The sequence below is a fragment of the Panthera pardus genome, unplaced genomic scaffold, assembly GCF_024362965.1.
Source record: "Panthera pardus isolate Hobbes unplaced genomic scaffold, ASM2436296v1 HiC_scaffold_11, whole genome shotgun sequence".
Taxonomy (NCBI): Eukaryota; Metazoa; Chordata; class Mammalia; order Carnivora; family Felidae; genus Panthera; species Panthera pardus.
Genome location: NW_026526666.1, coordinates 9,228,788 through 9,251,567, shown reverse-complemented (window position 1 = coordinate 9,251,567; position 22,780 = coordinate 9,228,788). Strand labels below are relative to the sequence as shown.

Genomic DNA, 22,780 nt, shown 5'->3' with positions numbered 1-22,780 from the left:
CCAGCTCATGCTCTGTTTCTTTCTCCTTCAAATATAAATAAACATCAAAAAAAATTTTTTAAGCCTACATTCTCCCAATAACAAGTCCCTTGCTCGTATTTTTGCCTTGACTTAATAGTTATTATGTTAATAATAATATGTATTATTAACTATTATCAATTGTTAATAAGGCAGGGCAAAAAATACTACCAAATGTTTCACCTGTAAGTCATAGCGATTCTAGAGTCACACAAACCTACGTCCCCATTGCTACCTCTCAATAGATGTGTTCTTGTGCAGGCTATTAACTTCACTAACTTCAGTTTACTCATCTTCTCCAAAATGAAGATAACATTTTCTACTTCATAAAGTGAAAATAATTAAATGAAATAATGTCAGTGGAATGATATCTAGTACAATCATTGGTTTATAGTAAGGATTCAGTAACTGGTAACTATTATTCATATTCTCTAATGAAAATCTCACCCACATTATTATTTGGTTTGCTTTATTCTCCCGATTTAAGGCCTTCAGCAATTAAATTAAGTTCATAACACCAGGTTTCATAGCGATAGGCCATGCGGATTTGGGCTACATTTGTCTTCCGGATATCGTTTCCCATAGGGCCTTCCTCAAGGTAATTGTCGCCCAGGAACTTTGCTTTCTCCTGTAAGAGAAAAGAAAGGAGAATGATTGTTGTCTTTTTATCCTGATATAGACAGTAATTACATCTTCCACAAAGATCCCTTCCTTATATTACTTACTGACAAAAGGAAAACATAAACCAGTAAAAGCACTTATCCAGTGCCTCAGTACACATGGTCTGCTGAGAAGTCAAATGTGTTTTATTTTCCTTGCCCAAAGGCATAGCCAGAGAGATAGAAGAATTCTTTCTAATCCCTGGCCATAGTATTTGCGTATGATTTGCGGGATAATTTTTCTACATGTGTTTCCCCAACTATCTTTTCATTACTCAGTTTCCAGATCCTATGCACAGAAGGGCAGCCAGCCAAGGACAGGTCTACCTCATGAGAAATTCCACATTGCAGAACACTGTTTCTTGCCACTTCACACATATCGCAGGTACTCAGTTTGAACACTTGGGCAGCAATGGCGTATTCTTCCATTAGGGGCTCCTTAGGTTATTTATTTAAATGAGGCAAAAAAAGAAAAAGAGAAAGAAAGAAAGAAAGAAAGAAAGAAAGAAAGAAAGAAAGAAAGAAAGAAAGAAAGAAAGAAAGGAGAAGAGAAGAAAAGAAGCATATTAAAAAAAAATAACAAGCATCCAGCAGAAAAAGTATATTGAAACACCTTGATTTGACTTTGAAATTCTGGTTGGAAAACAACAGTCCCTCCAAATATGCCTGTATTGCTCAAGATTCCATATGTGTACCTTGGTAAAGTGGAATTGCATCGGGTCATCTGTCGACAGTGAGATCATTAGTCCCTTCTGGAGGAAATCTAAAAAGGGATTTTTGGCATATTCTAGAAATAAGCTGTTGTTACTTAATGGCGACATGGCGATGGGAATCTGGGCTAAGAAGAACAAATACTGTAACACAGGACTCTGAAAAGGAAAAGTGCAAAAAATTATTTAAGGATGTTGAAAAAGGGGTACAAATGAGAAATGTTATAACCACATGACCTGCAAGTTTTAGCTTTCAAAAGAATGATCATACGTTCTTTCAGTCCCTGAGGACAGACAAATAATCATTTTAAATGTAAATGCTATTTAGAATAAATGTTTTTGGGATCATCAATTTTCAGTAGCCTTGAATCAAACTAAATGTTTGAGTTTTAGTTGCCTAAGGTACATGGTCTGTCTCGGGAAAAGACTTCACCTTGAAACATTTTTTTATCCCTCATAAGAAAGTTCTGACTCTCACAAGAGGTATTTGAAAACATGCTATAACAAGAAATCTGGCAAAAACTAGTTTAAGGTAAGCCAAGCACCTCTGAATTCTCCCTTGTCAGAGTTCTAAAATAGAAGTCAAAAGACCTGCATTAACTCATCTCTGCTGCTGACTGGTTAGGTAATCGTAAGCAGCTCCCTTTACTTGTCTGGCTTCTGTGAAATGAACTGTACTAAATAACCTCAAAAATCTTTTTTTGCTCTACTTTAATTTGATTCCAGTGTTGATAAGGACTTGGGAGACAATGATACGGAAAAAATTATTCCTCTAGCTCCAATATAAAAGTTAATATTCGGAAGAGAGCCTCCAACTCACCTTCTTTAAATTCAGGCCATGAGAGATATTATCTGCTGTCATGAATGCTGTCATGAGATGGGTGAGAGCGCCCGCTTCCCCGCAGTGAGGTCGGAACAGGAAAGTATTCATGCCTCGTTCCCTAGGGAAAGGCAACTGCCATAGTTATCACAGGTGGCTGGCTAGGACCCGGCAACAATTTGGGGCATGGAGTAATTTATAAGAAAATCTGGTGGGGCGCCTGGGTGGCGCAGTCGGTTAAGCGTCCGACTTCAGCCAGGTCACGATCTCGCGGTCCGTGAGTTCGAGCCCCGCGTCAGGCTCTGGGCTGATGGCTCGGAGCCTGGAGCCTGTTTCCGATTCTGTGTCTCCCTCTCTCTCTGCCCCTCCCCCGTTCATGCTCTGTCTCTCTCTGTCCCCCCCCCCAAAAAAAAATAAATAAAAAACGTTGAAAAAAAATTAAAAAAAAAAAAGAAAATCTGGTAAGAAAAGAATTAACCCTCTGAAAGAGAGTGGGGCATCCAAAGGATTCGGTAAAACTGGCAATTCCAGGTCATGATCTTAATTCTTCCTGAACATAGCCTTCTGAAAAAAGAGGCAGCAGAGGATATGAGGGTATGGAGGAAAGTCAAGATTTGATTACCTTCAGTTTCAACAGGAAATTTACCAAAAGTACCATGTTGTCATTTCTCCTACTCACACTTGAGGGGGGAGATGTTTCCAGAAAACCCCGTTATAATATTCCTCTATTCTTTACCCAGGTATATCAAGAAGGGTGAAGTGTATGGAGTGTGATAATAAATTGTGCAGTGATTAGTGAAAATTCCTAAACTTGGAAAGAAAGGAACTGTGAAAGTTGCTGAAGGCTCCAAAACATCCATTCCTGCTACTAAATAAAGAAAGAAACCGAAGAAAAAGACAAGGGAAAGAAATTTCTGATTCGGGCCAATTGAAAGCGTCCTAGCAGTGCAGTGCAGTGACCCTTGACCACCCAAGGCGCCAATGTCTGAGCAAAAGAGGTGTGCCAAATAGAAACATCTCCTTCTACCTCCAGTTCTGTCTACTTACTTTCTCAGGCTGTTGAGAACCGTGATGTTTGCATACATGTAGTAGGCATAGTAAGTATAAGACGGATTCTTTTCCATGGTCCACTCCTGGGGCTTGGGACTCTTGGAGGAGAACATGTGGCCACTGTGTTTGGACTCATCATCCACACTGTCAAAGCCAGTAATCTGTCCGGAAAAGTAGGCCATGCAATGGGGTCAGTTTGACTACAGGATCCCAGTCCTCAGAAAACCTTTCAGCTCCCAAAGGCAAGGAAGGACCAAACATCAGAGATAAGCACCAAAAATGAATCACAGCTTGTGGCAATACTAGCTCACGCACAGCGGTGAGAAGGCCCAAAGGCTCATGCTTACATGCTTAAGGAAGACACTGAGGTCTGGGTGAGCCTGGGGATTAATGGTGGCCTCAAACACTGGCATGAAAACATTCTCCAGCATCTTTCCGAAGTGTGGGAGGAAGTTCTTTGATCGGAACACATCGCTAAAGGCAAGAATAAAGAGAATTTAGGAGGAAAATAGTTTTAGTATTAATAGCCCCTGTGTGAAGAAATCAGAGGGCAAGATGCCATGTTCAAAAAAAGACTTAGTGTGTCCATTCTAGGTCCACTCGGGTACACTCTTCTTGGCTACCCATAAAGAGGGATTCCGTTTAGATGAGGCATAGACACATAAATTTCTTGCTGGACCGGTTGCCTCAATCTCTTCTACAAAACCTCTGTAGTAAAAATATTAACCTTCACAGCTAAATCCATATAGAAAATGAAGAGTATATATAGGAACTATGTCGCAAAAGATTGGGTGACTTATTTGTGGTATATAAGATGGTGAGCATGATACATTTATCGAGAACACTTCTGGAGCGCCTGGGGTGGCTCAAGTTGGTTGATTTCAGCTCAGGTCATGATCCCAGGGTAGTGGGATCGAGCCCCGTGTTGGGCTCCACACTCAGTGCAGAGCCTGCTTAGGATCCTCTCTCTCCCTCTGCCCCTCTCCCCAGCTCTCACATGTGCGCTCTCTCACTCTCTCTGTCTCTCAAAAAAGAAAAACAAAAACAAAAACACTTCTGATATGCTTTAGCCAGGGACAATCTAATGAACTAACTCTTATATAGCACTCAGCATATGGCCATCCACTCTTTTAAGTAGCCAGAAATATTAGTTAATTTAATCCTTATAACAACTCAGTATGTTAGCTACCATTATGACCCTATTTTTTAGTTAGTTTATTTTTAAGTAAGCTCTTCACTCAATGTGGGACTTGAACTCACAACTTGGAGATCAAGAGTCCCATGCTCTACTGACTAAGCCAACCAGATGCCCTCATTGTAAAGATGATGAAACAAAGGCAGAGAGCTCATGAAACTTGCCCAAGGTCACACTGCTAGTAAATAGTAAAACTGGGATTCAAATACAGCCAGTCTAGGTCCAGAGTCCATGCTCTTATCACACCTACTGCCTCTCTGCTTTAATGATATTAGACAGGAAGTCCTACCCTAGTCAAAAAGTTACTTTTTTGGTTTAAGAGACAGGATAAAACTCTTGCATTGACAAGGGTGGGGGGCAGGGGCGGCATACAGAGGCAGGTGGCCAGAAAATATATAAACACTTAAGTTAGATAGAAGATCAATGATGCTGAGCATCCCCGAGGGTCATTGATTGTGGAAAACTTGAGCACTTGTAAATGAGACAATTGTCAGATGGTAGTAAAGGTTCTTTCTTTTTTTTAATGTTTATTCATTTTGAGATGGACAGAGTGCAGTGCAAGAGTGGGTGAGCAGGGGAGGGTCAGAGAGAGGGCAGGTAGTTGGAGAATTTCAAGCAGGCTCTGCGCTGTCAGCACAGAACCTAATGTGGGGCTCGAACTCACAAACCGTGAGATCATGACCTGAGCCGTAATTAAGAGTCAATCACTTAACCAACTGGGCCACCCCGGCATCCCGATAATAAAGGTTCTGATACAAGAAGGCTACATCCCAGTCCAGATAAGCATGGGAAAGAATGACTGGACACAGAAAGACCAGGAGAAAGGGAAAGTATAGTAAAATGTACATAGTTCTCATCCTAGCTAAGTTTCAAATATTCTCAATAAGTTATTTTGTGATCTGAGTGAAGTCCCATGTTTTAAAAAACAAAACCCCAAAACTTGGTTAGAAAACTGTACTGAAATGATCTTTCTAGTTCCTGTCTTTGGTCAAGAGTGCTGAACCCAGATTGGACTAAACCAAGCACCCAGGACCCTGTTCTGAGCTCCGCTTTAACAAAGCTTTTTTGTGTCTAGAGGCGCTACATCTTTCTTGTTTGTGCAGAGAAGGCGAGGCAGGCGGGATGAAGTCAGGCTTTCGCATCTCCGATGGGAAGGTACATACTAGATCCTGGGGACCTGGATCAGCCAGGTCATGTTGCGGCAGTAGATGCGGTTACGGACGAACCAGGAGGACAGTTTGTGCCACTCATCAGGACTGCGGCCATAGATTGACAGGCGGGGCTCGGCGTGCTGGTACTTTGCCTCCACCAGGTCTGCACCTACCTCCTGCGAAGCCAAGAAAGGAGTCCAAAGCCAGGAATTTCCACAAGTCCCTCAGGGGTCTAAATCTGTGGGGTCTAGGGAGAGGAAGTGGGTACCAAGAACAGGGGAAGCGTAAAAGGAGGTCAGAGGGAACCTATTCCTTAAGATCTAAGGAAATCGAGAGATGAGGGGAATCTAGTCCGTAAGAGACTGATAGTGATGGAGTCTAGAGAGTGAAAAAGTCAGAGAAAGGATGTTGAAATATCCAATCCAAGGGGCCTGCAAACAACACTCAGCTCTTTTTACACCCCCTACTTTCCAAAACGCACATCTCCCAAGTCCACTGTGTCATTCCTGCATGCTAGAGCTCAGGCCATGAGCCTGAAAGAGTCCTTAATCAGTCCCAAATCCACACCCTCAGCTTCTCTAGCCTCGGAATACAAGTCTTTTAAATCATTACAGTGGACATCTCTGAAGAAATTCTTGCATTCGTCTCTGTTGTGCTTCCCCAGGGATAGCACCCTTTCTCCTTCCTTTCCCTCCTTCCTTTCCTTCCCTCTCTTCCTCCTTCCTCTTCTCTTTTCTCCTTCCTTCTTTTCCTCCTTCTCTCCCTCCCCCTCCTCAAGAACCAGGCCAGGTACCATAGATCTGGCTGGTTCCTCCTCACCTTGATGATAGTGGCAAAATATTCCCCATCAATGTAATTGTCTGTCTTTAAGTAGAGGTCTCGTAGCTCACTTGCTCCTACAGGATTGTATTTGTCATTGAACTTATCAAAACGCTGGAAGGTCTGGCGTCCCTGAATCAGGAAACAGGAACACAAGTATATTATTATCAGAGCTGCTGGGACATGGAGAGCGAGGGAATGGCCACAAGGAACAGGGCCTGGGAACCGGGGGGAAGGGGGTGGGCTCCAAGAAAGGAATCTGGCACAGTTGACAATGAGTGAACCTCAAAATTGTCTGTGGGTGCTTTCAGTCAGCACGGTCAGCCAACACGGTTAAGAGGGCTCTGAGAAGTGGGAGGTTATAGGAGAATGGCATGTGCGGTTCTGAGTATGAGCATGAAGCTGACATTATCTTTTTCAACCTACAGCGTGAACATCCAGAGAATCAACAGTCAGGTCATAGGGATGCATCTTTAATGTGGCAAAAAGTTCCTTCAAGGTCAGATTTTTCTCCTTGCTGCTGTAGACCACTCTGTCAGCATCAATGTGGTAAGATTTCTTAATAAAGCGGAGCAGGTGCTTTTGGTTCATGCAAGCGGCTGCATGGATATGGGTGTCCACCTGTGTGTACATTCAGAGAAAGAAAACCAACAATCAGCCCTAGTCATGCTGCTCTGTTAGAGGCCATGGTGCCTGCAAACCCCATTGAGGCAAGAGAAAGGAATAAGTAGAGGGATGTGACCTGACATCCGGTGAAGGTGGCCCGGCAGGAAAGAACCAGCAGCACCTTTTTGTACCCTTGCAAGAATGTGAAAGTTTAGGGCGGTGCAATAATAATAATGCCTATTTCTCTTGGATATCTGCCTATCCAATTAACTCTCTACCTTTGATCCACACAAAATTCTCAGAGACCATTCTCCACCCCTGAAATAAACTAGCTGCCACAGCTTTCAACCCCAAAGGGAGAAAAGATCAAAATCATGTCAAAGCCATGACTGACACAGTGATGGAACTTATGAGTTAGATATTTAAAACAAAAATTTAATGTTTTATTTCTTTTTGAGAGAGAGGGAGAGGGAGACAGAGTGCGAGCAGGGGAGGGGCAGAGAGAGAGGGAGACACAGAATCTGAAGCAGGCTCTGGGCTCCAAGCTGTCAGCACAGAGCTCGAAGTGGGGCTTGAACTCACAAACCTCGAGATCATGACCCGAGCCAAAGTCAGATGTTTAACAGGCTGAGCCACCCAGGCGCCCCTGAGCTAGATATTCTTATGATTATAATTTTATAGCCTGGAGATTTGATAGATGAATTTGCCCAAGGTTATACAGGCAGCTGAGCCAGGATTTGGTCCTGAATCTTTGCTCATATATTTTCTATCCTCACTTCTTGCAATCACTCAAATGGTCAGAACACATCTCAGAGGTGTTTCTAAGTTGATTCATTTTCTACACTTATTAGCGCATCTGATGCCCACCGTCCTCTTGTGAGCTAGACTGAGCAGATATATTTTCCAATTTTACGAATGAGGAAACAAACTCAGAAATATTTAATCATCACCCGCTATATCTCAGAGTCAGGAAGTAGAAGAAAAAGGACTAGAAGAAAGATCTTCCAAAGCCTGGAATAGCAGTTTTTGAGATTTCGTTCGTTTTTGTTATTTTTGTGGTTCACGATCATTATAATTTTTTGTGGCAAGAATGTGGTAAACCCTTCTGTGTAGAAAACAGTAGAAATGGCATTTTAACTTTCTAGAATAATTCATTTGCTTTCACTAAAAACAGTTTCTTTCTTGTCCCACTCAAGAGCTAACTGGGCTCCCATTTTTGCCCAGCGCTGGCCCCTGAGCAGTGCCCACGTTTACCTTCCTGCAGTTATAAAAATCTCGGTGGGGGTTGTTCTTCAACTCCTTTAACTCGTCCATCTCGTTGAGCATCTCATGGACCTGGAACTTGGAAGACAGGAACTTCAGGCGCCGGTGGGTGTAGGTCTTACTGTGGAAAATTAAATCACATAATTCTGAATCATTCAGACACTTAAGGAAAACAGTCACAGTTTCAAAACCATCAGGACCCTTATTACCCATAGGAAGCAATTATTGAAACAAACATTTCAGTTTGCAGTTAATCTCACTTGAGAAGTATTGGGCTCCAGGGGCTCAATCTTTTCATCCATGTTGGACAGAATAGTGAGGGAAGACTTGGGAAGGCATTTAACAGCCCCGGGGAGACAGCGTTGCTCAAGGCTTAGGGATGGCAGATGCAGACTTGAATCTCAGGGAGCTGTGTGACTTTGGGAGATTATTTAACTCATCAGAGTCTCCGCTTACAAAACGGCAATTATAAAACTGCCCACCTCACAGAATGCTTGTGAGGAGATGGGAAATAATGTACCTGACGGGTTTAACAGTGTTTGAACATTGTAAGCACTTGGTTAAATACTCATTCTTACTAAGAGCAGTGTTAGTACTCATGGTGGTAGCATCACTAAACACTCACACAGGTCCTTGGGCAATTAAAGCAAGCAAAAAATTCATATCATCTAAGAAGGTGTCCATATCGAGATAAGGAAGTGGCTTAGGTTCATCTTTGCTGGCTGCTGCTTCATTAGGATAGACGTGAACCACACCGTCCTTCATTTTGAGGTGATAACCCAGGTTTTCTGGGAGGTTATCTGTTTGGAAGGGTTCTTCTCCGTTCTTCGCAGGAGGGGTAAAGACTTTCCCAATGAAACACAGAGTAATATATCAGGAAATAAGACAAATGACCACATGAAAATAACCAAAATATGAAATGCTGTAAGATCTCATTTGTTTGGAATCCTGTACGTCATAAGTTATAATTATTTACCCAGAGCTAAGCTAAAGCTTATTTTTACGTTATTTTTCTTTCTTTTCTTTTCTTTAATTTTTTTTTATATTTTTATTTTTGAGAGAGAGACACACAGAGGGTGAGCAGAGGAGGGGCAGAGAGAGAGGGAGACACAGAATCCGAAGCAGGCTCCAGGCTCTGAGCTGTCAGCACAGAGCCGGATGCGGGGCTCCAACCCTTAAACTGCGAGTTCATGACCTGAGTTGAAGTCGGACGCTTAACCCACTGAGCCACCCAGGCGCTCCTACATTATTTTTCAAAGCTGACCAAATTAGTAGTTTAAAATAACTATAAGATTTTATCTAGTGTAAGAATGATTTTCAAGTCCTTTAGAAGTACTGTTTACATGATTGATACACTACTTACCAATAATTTTATTTACTAAAGTAGCTTATCAAAGGCTTCCTGTTTAGAACATTTTATTAGCTTATGAGATATTTGCATAGAAATAAAATCAAACTACAGTTGAAAAGTAGAATTTGCATTGTGTCCTTAATAAAACCAACCTCTCTAGAAGTCTTAATTTAGAGTGGTTATTTTCAAAAAACTTTGTTTTTTAGAGCAGTTTAAAATATTTTTTAAATGTTTATTTATTCTTGAGAGAGAGAGAGAGAGAGAGAGAGAGAGAGACAGAGCACAAGTGGGGGAGGGGCAGAGAGAGAGGGAGACACAGAATCTGAAATAGGCTCCAGGCTCTGAGCTGTCAGCGCAGGGCCTGACACAGGGCTCAAACCCACAAACTGGGAGATCATGACCTGAGCAGAAGTCAGACACTTAACCAACTGAGCCACCCAGGCGTCCCTAGAGCAGTTTTAAGTTCATAGCAAAATTGAGCATCAAATACACAGTTCCCATATACTCACTGCTACTCCCGCACAGGCACTGCCTTCCCCACTATCCACACCCTCCACCAGAGGGTACATTTGGTGCAACTGATGAACATAACTGACATGTCGTAATCATCCAAAGGCCATACTTTAACTTAGGGTTCACTCTTGGGGTTGTACATTATATAGGTTTGGACAAATGTACAATGACATGTATCCACTCTTAGAGTGTCATACAAATGGTCTCACTGCCCTAAAGACCCTTTGTGCTCCGTCTACACTGGTTTTAATATAAGTGGAAATATAAAATAAAGTCTTACTAGAAGAATTCCAGTTCTTATTGTAATTATAACATACTATCCACCTTCTAAAGCACCTACAAAGGAATGAGAAGGGATTTTGTGGGTAAATGTCCCCTTCTTTCCAGTGCTAACAGTTTCAACCTAAGAAAGCCAGGAAGAAATTCTACGTTGTCATGGCCTTTAAAGCGCTTAACCTTCTACTTTCAACAAGTAAGTGCCCAAGGCAGCAGAAAAGTCTCCAGTTTGCCAGTGACGACTCACAACTACAGTGGGAAAAATAATATGGGAAGAAAAAAGTCATGCATTTTCTATTCAAAACTAGGAGACAAGGAACACGAAAGAAGTGAAACAGTATTTTGCTATGTCGAACATTAATTTTTTGAATCTTTATAGTTGAACATAATAGAGAGATAAAGCACAATTTAGAAGAAGCAAAGACAAAACAAATATCTTAATGACAGTATTATAGAAAAGAGGTAAACCAATTTTATGTATTGCCAAACAGGATACATGTTTACTCTGATTTTAATATTAAAAGGAATTATAGAGAAGAAGTTACAGAACTGGAAAGCTTTAATGACATAACAATTTGCAAGTTCAAAAACCCTTAATATTTGTCTCCCTTGAAATCTCAAACCTAGAAGTATACTCCAGAAGATGTCGAGCCACTGCACAAAGATGTTTCTCTAATGCTGTTCATCGCAGCCTTATTGGAAATCAATTTTTAAAAGTCGGAAATCTAAATGCCTAAAAATGAGAATTGGTTAAATAAAACATGATACAGTTATACGATAGAAATCTGAGAAGTTCTAGAAATCTGATTATTTAAAAACATGTACTTCACTTCATATAAGGCAGAAAGTAAAAAGTGAGAGATGGAAATGAAGTACTATGGAAAGTCAAAACTTATAGTTTAGTGTTCTCCAGAGGTTAGAGGAAGGAAGGAAACGATAGCATCTGGGCTGCACGTCAAAGGGTGAGGTTGCATCTGGACATATGGACATACAGTGAAAAAAGTGAAGGGCGGTCCAGGCACTGGGAACAGCATGACAACAGTACAGGGGCAGGAAAGTGCTGAACCAAACGGCAGACAGGAAACACTTCCGACCAGAACAAAGGTGGAGTAGATAAGGTAAGTTTATAAATAGGTTGAGAATCTAGTTAGAAGGCCAGCTGGTGGCAGGCCTTGAATGCCAGGCTAAAGACTGGACTCAATTTGGAAGGTAATGGGAGTGATTAAAGGTTTGTGATAGGAGAGGGATATGTTCAGATCTGTGTTTTAGTAACTGGAACCTAAGTGAATCTCACCACCAGACGGTGAGGTTAGAATTTAACAGAATGGGTCAGAAGCTATGATAATAGCCTAGACAAGGTGAAAGATAGACCTAAATTAGGGTTTGGGGAATAGCAAAGAGGGGAGATTTTGAGAGGTATTGTACGGAATTAATTATGTGATTGTGCACGTGGGCAGGAGAGAGAATGGAGCCAAAGACGACTATGATATTTTTAGACTGGCTTACTTAGATAGTAGTCCCTCCTTATCCATAGGGGACATGTTCCACCACCCCCAGTGGATGCCTGAAACTGTGGATAGCACTGAACCCTGTATAGACTGTCTTTTCCTATATATACCTATACATACCTATTAATGGGCCACTGGTCTATCAACTTACATGTTTAACTTATAAATTAGGCACAGTAAGAAATTAACAACTACAACTAATAATAAAATAGATCAATAATAACAACACACTGTAATAAAAATTGGGAAGGGCGCCTGGGTGGCTCAGTTGGTTAAGTGTCTGACTTCAGCTCAGGTCATGATCTCATGGTTCACGAGTTCAAGCCCTTGTGCTGACAGCTCAGAGCCTGGAGCCTGCTTTGGATTCTGTGTCTCCCTTTCTCTCTGCCCCTCCCCTGCTCACACTCTCTCTCTCTCTCTCAAAAATAAAAATAAACATTAAAAAAAATTTTTTTTAATTGAACATGGTCTCTCTCAAAATATGTTATTGCCCTAAACTCACCTTTCCTCTTGTGATGACGTGAGATGATAAAATTCCTATGTGACATGAAATGAGGTAAATAAGGTAGGCCTTGTGAGGTAGCAGTAGGCCACTGACCTCTTTTTTTTTTTTTTTTTTTTTTAAGTAGGCTTCATGCCCAGTGCAGAGCTCAACGTGGGGCTTGAACTCACAACCCTGAGATCAAGAACTGAGCTGAGAGCACCTGGGTGGCTCAGTGTGTTAAGAGTCCAACTTCGGCTCAGGTCATGACCTCACGGTTCATGAGTTCGAGCCCCACATCAGACTCTCTGCTATCACCACAGATCCTGCTTTAGATCCTCTGTCCCCCACCTGCCCCCCGCTCCTCCCCCACACTCTCTCTCTCTCTCAAAGTAAATAAATAAAATTAAAAAAAAAAAGACATGAGCTGAGATCAAGAACTGGATGCTTAACCAACTAAGCCACCTGAACTCCTCAGGCCACTGCTGACCTTCTGACAATAAATCAGGAGGACCATCTATGTATGGACCTCGGTTGACTGCAGGCAACTGAAACTGAAGAAAGCCAAATCACGGAATGGTGGTGGGGGGAGACTACTATAATTTAGGGACATACTTAATATTGAGTAGTTAAACCAAAAGATCTATTTCATATGCTGCATAAGAAAATTACTTCTGACGTACCTGGGTAGAAGCTCTCGTTTGCTACCCAAGCCTCACCATCGATGTTCCGCAAGTACTTGGAAGGGGTTTTAGGGAATCTCTGAAATGACTTCTGCATGTACTTCTCCCGTATGCACAGTGCCCTGTACAGACCTTTGCAAACCATTTCAAAGTCTTCAACTGTCACCTGCCAAGAAAGTGTTAGAGCATCGGAGTCACTCCTGTGAAAATCCAAGAAGTGGATTGTCTTGGGTATGCCCCTGCTCTCTCCTGGGTGTTGTAGCCCGTGCTGAGCCCACCTGCCCACGTGGCTGCTCCCTTACGTGACTTGGGCCCTGGGTCTTCCTCCAGGAGCAGGTCCTGAAGTTTCTTGCCCTCTTTCATTTCTACTAAAACTCACCTGGTCTACAAGTCTTGTGTTTGTTTGGTGTTTGCTAGAAAGCAGTGATTATCTAGTGAGTGTGATTAAAAGAACCCATTCTAACATGGAAAATACCTTCTTCCTTCCAGGTTTTACATACGGGCTTCTGAAGACGGTATCTCAACTGAAAGACCATGTGACTCTAATTTGAGAATTCAAACCACTTTCTGGTCAGTGGGGGAAATATGTGGGGATGAATAAGGTGTCACACATCCCTCAAACCCTATCATGCATGCCCTGCCTTCTGTCGTTATGGATGGATCAGAACATCATCTTATGAGAAGTTATCATTCCTTTGGATGGTTTGTTGTTTTTTTTTTTAATTTTTTTTTTTTCAACATTTTTTATTTATTTTTGGGACAGAGAGAGACAGAGCATGAACGGGGGAGGGGCAGAGAGAGAGGGAGACACAGAATCGGAAACAGGCTCCAGGCTCCGAGCCATCAGCCCAGAGCCTGACGCGGGGCTCGAACTCACGGACCGCGAGATCGTGACCTGGCTGAAGTCGGACGCTTAACCGACTGCGCCACCCAGGCGCCCCATCCTTTGGATGGTTTTAAAGAGAACTTAATCTGTGGCTAAAAATGGAGAGATTCTAGAATAAAATTTTCTCAGAACTGCCGGAAATTTCCTAAGCTGGTATGTCTCCCATGCCCCATCCCTGACTCCGGGCTGGGGACGGCATGCCCAAAGAGTTATAACTTGAAATCACTGAATGATCGTCATCAGAGCCCAAAGATTTTCTGGGACCAATGTAAGCTTGTTCTGAATGTTTGAGGCCCGGATGTTGATCCTAACCAGTTGAACTCTTTTTAAAGGCTTGCTGACCTTGGCCGAGAGGTTCTGGCACAGGTGCTGGAACTAGAGGTCTGCTTCTAATGGCATGCTTGTTCCTTTGCCACCTAATGGGCCACCGGTCTATCTTCTCCAGGATAAGAGCTGGATCTTATTCACCGTGGTGTCCTCAGCATTTAGCACACAATGCGTAGCACACAGTAGGTGCTCAATAAGAATTGATTACATGGAGTCAACTGATTATCAGGGATTGATGGCCCTGGAAACTTAGTCCTGATCCCCCTTACCTCTCTGTTCAGTTACAAGGTGAGAACAGATGGGGGCACAGAATACAACCAGCTGATTATTGCTCAGCAGCTCAGCCACATTCAGCCAACACACCTGGTTCTTCAAAGACTCCATGTCATGGTTTCAGGTGTCCTCCAGCTTTCAGAGGAGAAACAGCTACTCCCTGACTTCTGTGAACCTTTTCCTTCCTCCCATCCTCTTTCTTTTCGTTTGTGTTTGTTTCTACCAAGCACAAGCGGTATCAACTTTGCCTCTTAGTTTTTATGTTTTTTTTTAACTCCGGCGTTCTCCAAACGGCAGCTCTATTGAACATCTCCTTTCAGTCATTTATAATCTAAAATGCCTGCCATTTGCAGTCATGTCATCACACAGAAAGTGAATAAACAAGAATTGTGTTTGTTTCCTTGCTCTGTCCCTTTTTAAATATCTTGGGACTGACCCTAAGTGGGTCAGTTACATGAGAAGGGGGCTTAGGATTGGTCATTAAAACTATATTTGGAGCATAGACTGATAGCTACACATCAGTTTCACCAATATGATGCTGATTCTGCAAGTTCATGTGACAGAGATTTATTAATTGCCCAACTGTCCTGGACAGGACAGGAAGGTCAAGTTGTTTGTGACAGGAGTTTACTATCCCTGTGGCATAACTAGAGTCTATTCCAGGCAATAATCTACCGTGTAAGCATCTGCAATGAAATTGGAGATGACCGTTGGTCAAAAAAAAAACAATAGCCCCATTAGAATTTTCTAGGCTCTCTCTCATCTTTCTTCTTTTCTCTGGTCTCTCCACTCTTCTTTTCTCATCTCCCTCTCTTTCTTCCAAGCTGTTTTCTTGGATTGGTTTATGCTACCTGAAGCCCTTGTCTCTATTCTAGGGCTGCCCGGGATCCATCTTTTCCCAAGAGCCCCCTGTGCCTCCTCGAGGCTCCCTGTCTTGTCTTGCGATATCCTCAATGAGATTAGCCCACCAGGTGCTCTCTTGTTTCTTGTGCCAAAATCTGTCTAGTGTATTCTGTAACACACACACTGCATTCCACTACATACTGTCCATGTGCAAGCAAATGGAATAGAGAAGGATAGATCATGTGGGATGGGATAAAACAAAACAGAAATATAAGTCATGGCAAATCAGTATTGAAATGCAATAATGAAGTACAACAAAGGACAAGTGAACTAACACCTTCCTCAGAAGGAAAGGCAAGAAGGTAAGGAAGCTGAAACAATCAAGCTGTGTCTTCCCAGCAGCGACATTTGAGGGGAAAAAGAGCAACTCACCCCTGAGGCATAATCGCCAGTGATCTGCACTCTCTGAAAATCAGGCACGGTCTGGTAGGTTGGAGATGAAGAAATGTATTCGTCGATATGGGACAGTTTAGTGGAAGATGCTTCACTTTGTGGAATGGACAAATTAACGGTCTTCCGTCCATGGAAACGCTTTTTTCTGGGTTTGAAACACAAAAATAAAAGAACTTAACTTGGTCCTCATTGGGAGTTGCGTTGTGATAGATTGGTGTTTCACTATCCAATTTCATTTTGAGGACAAAAAGTGCAAATTAAAATGTCAGCTGGCTGTCAGAAACAGGATCCAACCATATGGGAAGAGGGATCACATGACCGTATTCCCTTCTTCCCGGTATCCTTTGGGACCGTTGGCCTTTGGGAACATACGAGAAGGCTTTCAGCATGACCTTATTCTTCACTGGCAGTCCACTCCTAGCAGATGGGCAGTCTGGGAACCACAACAAGCACAGGCTATGTCAGTTATTACCTGTGTTGTTTTCTGCTTGTTCTGAAACTCTGTGAGCTTCTGTTGCCCCCTATGAAAAAAAATAGTGTAATAATGCCTACCTTAAAGGAATTCTGTGAGATTTAGTGTACGGAGTTTATAAGTTGCTTAGTCAATATTACTTCCTTAGATCAACAAGTATTTATTGAGTTTCTGCTTTGACCCAAGACTTACGTTAGGTCCTATGGGGCATGCTGAACAAGGGGATCGCTGTTCTTTCCTTAAAGACAAAATAAAGAGGATGGCCAGGGCAGGAAGGCAGAAACGGAGTGTTGTATCCCTGGGGCCTGGAGGAGGTCAGACTGGCCTGAGGGCTATATTCATATCAGATAGCACAATGCGAAGGTTGGCTAAAAATGAACTCTGAAGATGAGGCTCTTGAGTTCTGGTTTCCGTACCCATTGTGTATAAGTTGAGTGTGTGCCCAGCAGCCATCAGCCTACCTTGGTTTGGAACAATTGCACAGGAGCTCATATCCTCTTGCTTGGGCAGATAGAGAGGCTTCAACTAAAGGAAGATGTGCATGAGCACAGGATGTCTACTCTTTTCTTCTTTTTAGTCATTGCTAACCTTGCCCTAGCTTACACAGTGCGGGGTGGGGGGTATAGGTGAAAGGGAAGAATTTTTAGTTCTGGCAGAGTTCTTCCTCCAAGTTGAACCATCATTCAGACAGACTGAACCAGCTGCCCTGACCATTCTCCTTCCTGTGTCCCAATGTCCCAACATTCCCTTACACCACTTACCTCCTGCCTTCTGTGGAGGTGGACATGGCCTCCAGGTGGAATATGTGTGCTCGCATCTCATGATGAGAAATTGGACAGATTTCATCCACATCAAAGGGGGAAATCTCCTGACGGCCTCCCTCATCTTTGACTTCAGAGGCAAATACTTTTTCAGCCAAGCTACGTATTTCATCATCAATTTCTAAAAGAGGTTTTCATGGATTAGTATTCAAGCCCTTTCTCAGAACTCATCGGAGAGTTCCTGTTATGTGTGAGGCAAAGTGCTAAGGACTGCCCTGGGTGCGTGGCTCCCCTATACTCTAACCAGTGCCCCAGAAGCATGTCAAAGCTCAGTGCCACTCTACTGTCTCTTTAGAGGTTTCTGTGTGGGTAGCTTGGAAATCTATTCTCAGAAACACAGGTCAGATTCTTGCAGCACATTTCAGGAGGTCCTAAAGGTGGGATTGGTCTCTTGCAGGATTAGCACTTAATGTAAGATCACCTGTTTCTGGCAGGGCTAAGTCTGATTTCGTAGTAACCACGCAGCATAATCTTTCTCATTAGACTGGTGGAGTTTTCCCGATGGCTGTGAAGGTGTGAATAGGATTGTTGGTCTTTGGAGCTTTTCTTTCTAGAAAGATCGTAGTGATCTAGGTAGTTGTGAGAAATAAACGTGTACTTTGGGCCTTTCTTCCTCATAGGACAGATACTGTGTTTCTCTCACACATTATTTCAAATCCTGACAACTTGATGATATGCTGGTATGTGGGAGAAGGGGGCCATTGAAAGTTACTACCCAGTGTTGGGAGTCCCACTTCTTGTGGACATGTGGCTTTTCATAACGAATGGCCCTTGGAAAGCCAATTTTACTTTTACATGCCTTAATATTCCCATCCTTTGTTTTTAAGTTTATTTTAAGTAATCTCTACGCCCAGCGTGGGGCTTAAACTCACAACCCCAGGATCAAGAATCATATACTCTTCCGACTGAGGTTCTCTTAATATTCCCATTCTTAGAATGGGTGGAGGGGTGACGTTTAGTTTGGCAATGAATAACCCCAAGACTCTCCGGATGTAAGGGAACTAATTTCATCATACAGCGTAGTAATGGCCATCAAGTATCTGCTCTTCTGTTAAGTTCCACTGCATTTTCCACATACCCAATTGTTTTCATCTGAATAGTCATTACTTCTAATACTTCTAAAATCTCTTCATATTTCCAGAAAAGAGCAGGTAGCAAATAATGAGAATGGCAAAGAGTTAGCTATTTGGAGCAACAGAAGACAGAACACTCTTCAAATGATGACAGAGCAAACTGCGTGCAAAGAGAAAGATCCCCTCATTGCCGCCCCATCAGTGTCCTTACAGATCTCCCAAATGCCACATTTTCGATTTTGACTTGAGTAAGTGCATGTGTTCAAATCCTTGTTCTGCACTTACCGACACCTCCACCTTCCTCTGTCTTAGTTTCCTCATCTGTAAAGTGGGAATACCAGTACCTACCAAAACTCACTCATGAGGCTCTTGTGGTAATAATGTACAGGGAAATACTTTACAGACAAAAAAGCACCAGATCAAACTGAATGATGCAATTTGGTAGCATTGGTCAGACAGATATCTGGTATGGGGTTAGTTTGGGGCTATTAAGGAAATGATAAATGATATGACTTAGTATAGGCTGAAGCATACATTGGAAATGATAGTAATTAAATCATAACTTCACCACCACTGTCAGGTCAGCCTATTTTCAAAACCTGGCTTATCACAAAAGAATAACAGAAATCCACTGTATTGCTGAACTTCATGCATCTGTCTGCCTCATTAAACTCAAGCACTTCCTGAAACTGAAGACCGTCTTTGGATGCTATGGAGTAGTTCTTTGACAAGTACCACACTCCACAAAGGACCAAATGGGACTCTAAATAGATATGTTTGATGGCCTGAGAATGCCTCCCCACCCCACTACCAACTGATCCCCAGAGATTAGTATCATTCCTCCAGGAATGCCAGCAAGCACATGCACCTCAAGGATGAATGGCAAGCAAGTTAGAAGAGGCTTCATGCACCATGAAACGCAAATGAAAAGAGGCTAGTTGGTTATGATGATGATGAGGACAAGGATGCAACTGGCTTGTCATGATGGGTCTGTGACGATGCTGCCGGAGGCCTCAGGAAGGACGGCATGGAAATGGATGCTCAGAAACCAAATCCTACTTGCTTGAGATCTGGCTTGTCCAGAACAAACAGTCATTACCTAGGACTGCACGTATCCATTTGTTTCATAGTTTTAAATGTTATTGTTTTTACTGAGTTCCATCTCCCTAAGCCACTAGCGATGATTGAAAAGTTAGAAACTCTACTCTAAGATGTGGTTTGCATGATGCCCCCAAATTACATGGTTGATATTTCCTTCCACTGAATCAACCAGTTGTTTTGACTTCATGCAACCACAGCTGAAATTTGACTCCTCATTCAAGAGCTCTGCCTTTCAAAAATATTTCAGGGAGTGGCGATGGTTGTGGGAAAGAAAGAGTGAAACTGGTATTTCAAAAGATGAGTGGATAAGATTTGGTGACAGTTCTGAATTCATGGAGTAAAGGAGAGATGAGTCCCTTGTGTTTGTATAGCTAATTGTTGGGTTCTTTTTTCAGCATATTACATTTGAGATAATGGAGCACCTGAGTGGAAATGTCTGGACGACAGGACATCTTCATTTACATGTGGAGTAGACAAGAGAATAGAAACAAGTGGTAGAAAGATGAGGCAGAGTGAACACTGAACTAGGAGTGAGGAAGTGTCTGTGACAGCTGGGTGGCCTTGGGGAAACCACATAATCACAAGGAGCCTCAGTGTTCATCATCATAACAAGAGAATGCTAATAATAATAATGTCAACTTCAGAGCATTGCCATAAAGGTTAAACAAGAAATCCTTTAAAAATGACACAGTACTATATAGAAGTTGGGGATTATTACTATTAACATGGGAAGTGCAAGGCTCTTGAGAAGAGGAATGTCATGCTGGCTTCTTCACTCAACGTTGAGATCCAGAAGAGCATGCTTATTTCCCAGCAGTGCTTTATTGATGGGTAGAAAAGACAGGTCGTAGGTGTTTCATCTGCCACGTCTCATCTCCTCTATGCCTCTCTGAGGCAGACCTACTTACTATCAGTCAGCGTAAGGACAAGTCTAATTTGAAACATAACTTAAAGTTCCAGTTTTATCTGAAGTGAGATTTTATTTGACCCGGTCAGAGAAATTTACCATGAAATGTTTTGCTTTGGAGTTGAGGATTTCCTAAGGCAAGACTCAATAGGCCCCGCTGGCTAACCTATATCTAAAGAATACTATTTTATTTTGAAACATCAGGTGAACGCCCCTCTGATGTTCTCTTTAAAAAATGGATTTGGTTGGTTTTTTTTGGGGGGGGGGTGGGGAGAGTCCAGAAAATCCATGAGTTCATTTGTTATGCTATGGGATATCTATGGTTATTATTAACCTTTGTTGGCTTTCAATGGTATCATTTAATAAACACTGCTGAAAAATACTCATGTTTCTGAATTAATGAACAGTACTATTTTTCATTGATACTTTGGCAAATGGCAGGAAAAACTGTCCAAAATACTCACGTTTTTCTTTAGCTGTTTGAAGTAAAAGAAAACAAGATAAAATATATAAACAACTTTCAGAAACCATAGTGGCTGTTAATCTGTGTTTTGGGATAGAAATGTGTAGATTGGTACAAGAAATGGGGGAGGTGGAATGTGTTATTACAGCTCATTCTTCCATTTACCTACAATTTGCTGTCATCAGAAAACTCTGGGAATATGGTCATTACACACCCCTTTCTTTTCTTTCCCTTTCTAATATGGCTCCTTAAATTTATGTTTATAATCGTAAAGAGGTACGCTTTGTAAAATGTGGTGTTAAAGAAATCTGCTCTAGAGAAATGGAAACTCTCATACAATGCTGGTTTCAGCCAAACTGAAGGAGCCCATTTGGTAAACAATTTAGCAACACCTACCAAACAGCCATTTCTGACAATCTACCCTACTGATTTCCATTCTTAAAAATGGCAAAAACTTTATGTACAAATACTGTTGTCAGAATACAATTTTACTTACCCAACTGTAAAGAACCTAAGGGATTAGTTAAGAAGATTTGAATATTACCCAGCCATTTAAAATGATGTTTAGGAAGAGTTTAGAATACCACGATAAACGATTAAGTCATAATGTTAAGGGAAAAAAAAGGCAGGCTATAAAGTGACATGTATTATATAATCACAGCTATGCTTTTTACAAATTCCTTAAAGTTGCATAGAAAATAGATTGAAAAGAAAAACACTAACATGTGAAAAGTGGTATCTTTGGATGATGGGACTGTGGTTGTTTTTTTCTTAGTACTGCTCTCCTAAATTTCTCGTGTTCTCTAAATGAGTGTTATTACTTTTATGTTCAGTGGAATTTCTCTTTCTTGTTTCACAGGAGATATGTATTTCCTTCCTAATGAAAAAGACTTAGTATGATTCTAAAAATTATTATGTGTACAAACCTGGATCGTGAGCCATCAAAATACACAGATTGGGTTAACATTTCCATCATGCTTGTGATTTTCAACTAACACTATAGCTAGAGACGTTGTATAGGACACTGCTGTGAACTCCAACAGGCACAGGCTTTGTTTAGACTAGCAGAGTAGATTTTAAATATCTTCCACCGTTTTCTCCTGGGATCATCAAAGATGCTACCACATGATACAGTTTTAGAAAATTATCTCCCTTCCAAAACTAAGAAGAAGAAAAAATCCTTGAAAATCTTGTCTTGCTTCTTCCTGAAAAGTATAATTAAGTGGTACTCTGAACCCTAAATAAAGGATTGTCAAAGCTGACATGATATACTCAAAGGAATGGCTGCATTTAAAAGAATTGAGCTCTCAAAACACTTTTGCACACCTACCTGGAAGTTTCAACAGAGGCATTGTTGCCGGGGTCCTTGATTCTAGGATAGCACAGTAGAAAGGAGGAGAGAGGAGGCTGTGGGGATGACTGCCTGACACTATAAAATACCCTGACATTCATTTTATGATTTTGCTTTGCATCTGTAATCTGACCCTTCTCTGCTAAAAAGAGAGAGATGAGTTTTAGACCTATTTATAGCTTTAGGCAATTGACAGAGAAAAACAGGTGAAGCCTTCAGTCTTTACCCTGGGATTTCAGAAAAGATAAGTGCTAGGTCAGGAATTGCATTTCAGTACTTTCTAAATCTTCCTATGCACCGGATTCTCCTCAGGTGTAGTTTTCTTACATGATTTTACCAGTGATGATTATTTTTCACCCCGGTGAAATACAGCAAAGTCTTATAGGCTCTGGATGTCAAAGTCCTCAGGATTTCAGTCATGAGAACAGCTTGCTGAGTTTGATGTATATGCTGGTGTATTCATCAAGTTCTCTCCACACACACACACACACACACACACACACACACACACACAGAAGCACACACGTGTGTGTACATGCACACACCCACACTTTCATTAGAAATATGCTATATTTCTGACTTCACTCATATGAGGACTTTAAGATACAAAACAGATGAACATAAGGTAAGGGAAGCAAAAATAATATAAAAACAGAGACGGGGACAAAACAGAAAAGACTCTTAAATATGGAGAACAAACAGAGGGT

The 22,780-nt window shown here is 41.8% G+C and overlaps 1 protein-coding gene across 2 annotated transcripts; it reads right to left on the bottom strand.

Moving 5' to 3' along the window:
- Window positions 1–470: 470 nt before the first annotated feature.
- AMPD1 (adenosine monophosphate deaminase 1) lies at window positions 471–22,134 on the bottom strand. Of its 2 annotated transcripts, XM_019457930.2 has the most exons (16): window positions 22,053–22,089; window positions 20,724–20,735; window positions 17,119–17,299; window positions 15,865–16,030; window positions 13,104–13,269; window positions 8,917–9,136; window positions 8,283–8,412; window positions 6,849–7,043; window positions 6,423–6,554; window positions 5,616–5,779; window positions 3,605–3,731; window positions 3,255–3,418; window positions 2,208–2,328; window positions 1,373–1,546; window positions 1,005–1,115; window positions 471–646 (listed from the first exon to the last, which is right to left on the bottom strand). In XM_019457930.2, the coding sequence occupies exons 1-16, from the start codon at window positions 22,072–22,074 to the stop codon at window positions 488–490; spliced, it is 2,244 nt and encodes a 747-aa protein (XP_019313475.2). In that variant the 5' UTR covers window positions 22,075–22,089; the 3' UTR covers window positions 471–487. The 2 variants fall into 2 exon arrangements, with proteins under 2 accessions (XP_019313475.2, XP_053746879.1); XM_053890904.1 differs by lacking the exon at window positions 20,724–20,735 and having other exon boundaries at window positions 22,053–22,134.
- Between the last annotated feature and the right edge of the window lie 646 nt (window positions 22,135–22,780).

Coding starts and splice junctions, on each gene's coding strand:
- AMPD1 (XM_019457930.2), bottom strand. CDS start 22,074: ATGCCTCTGTTGAAACTTCCAG. Junction 7,044..8,282: donor ATTTTTATAACTGCAGGAAG/GTAAACGTGGGC, acceptor ATGTACACACAG/GTGGACACCCATATCCATGC. Junction 3,732..5,615: donor ATCCAGGTCCCCAGGATCTA/GTATGTACCTTC, acceptor TCTTGCCTTTAG/CGATGTGTTCCGATCAAAGA.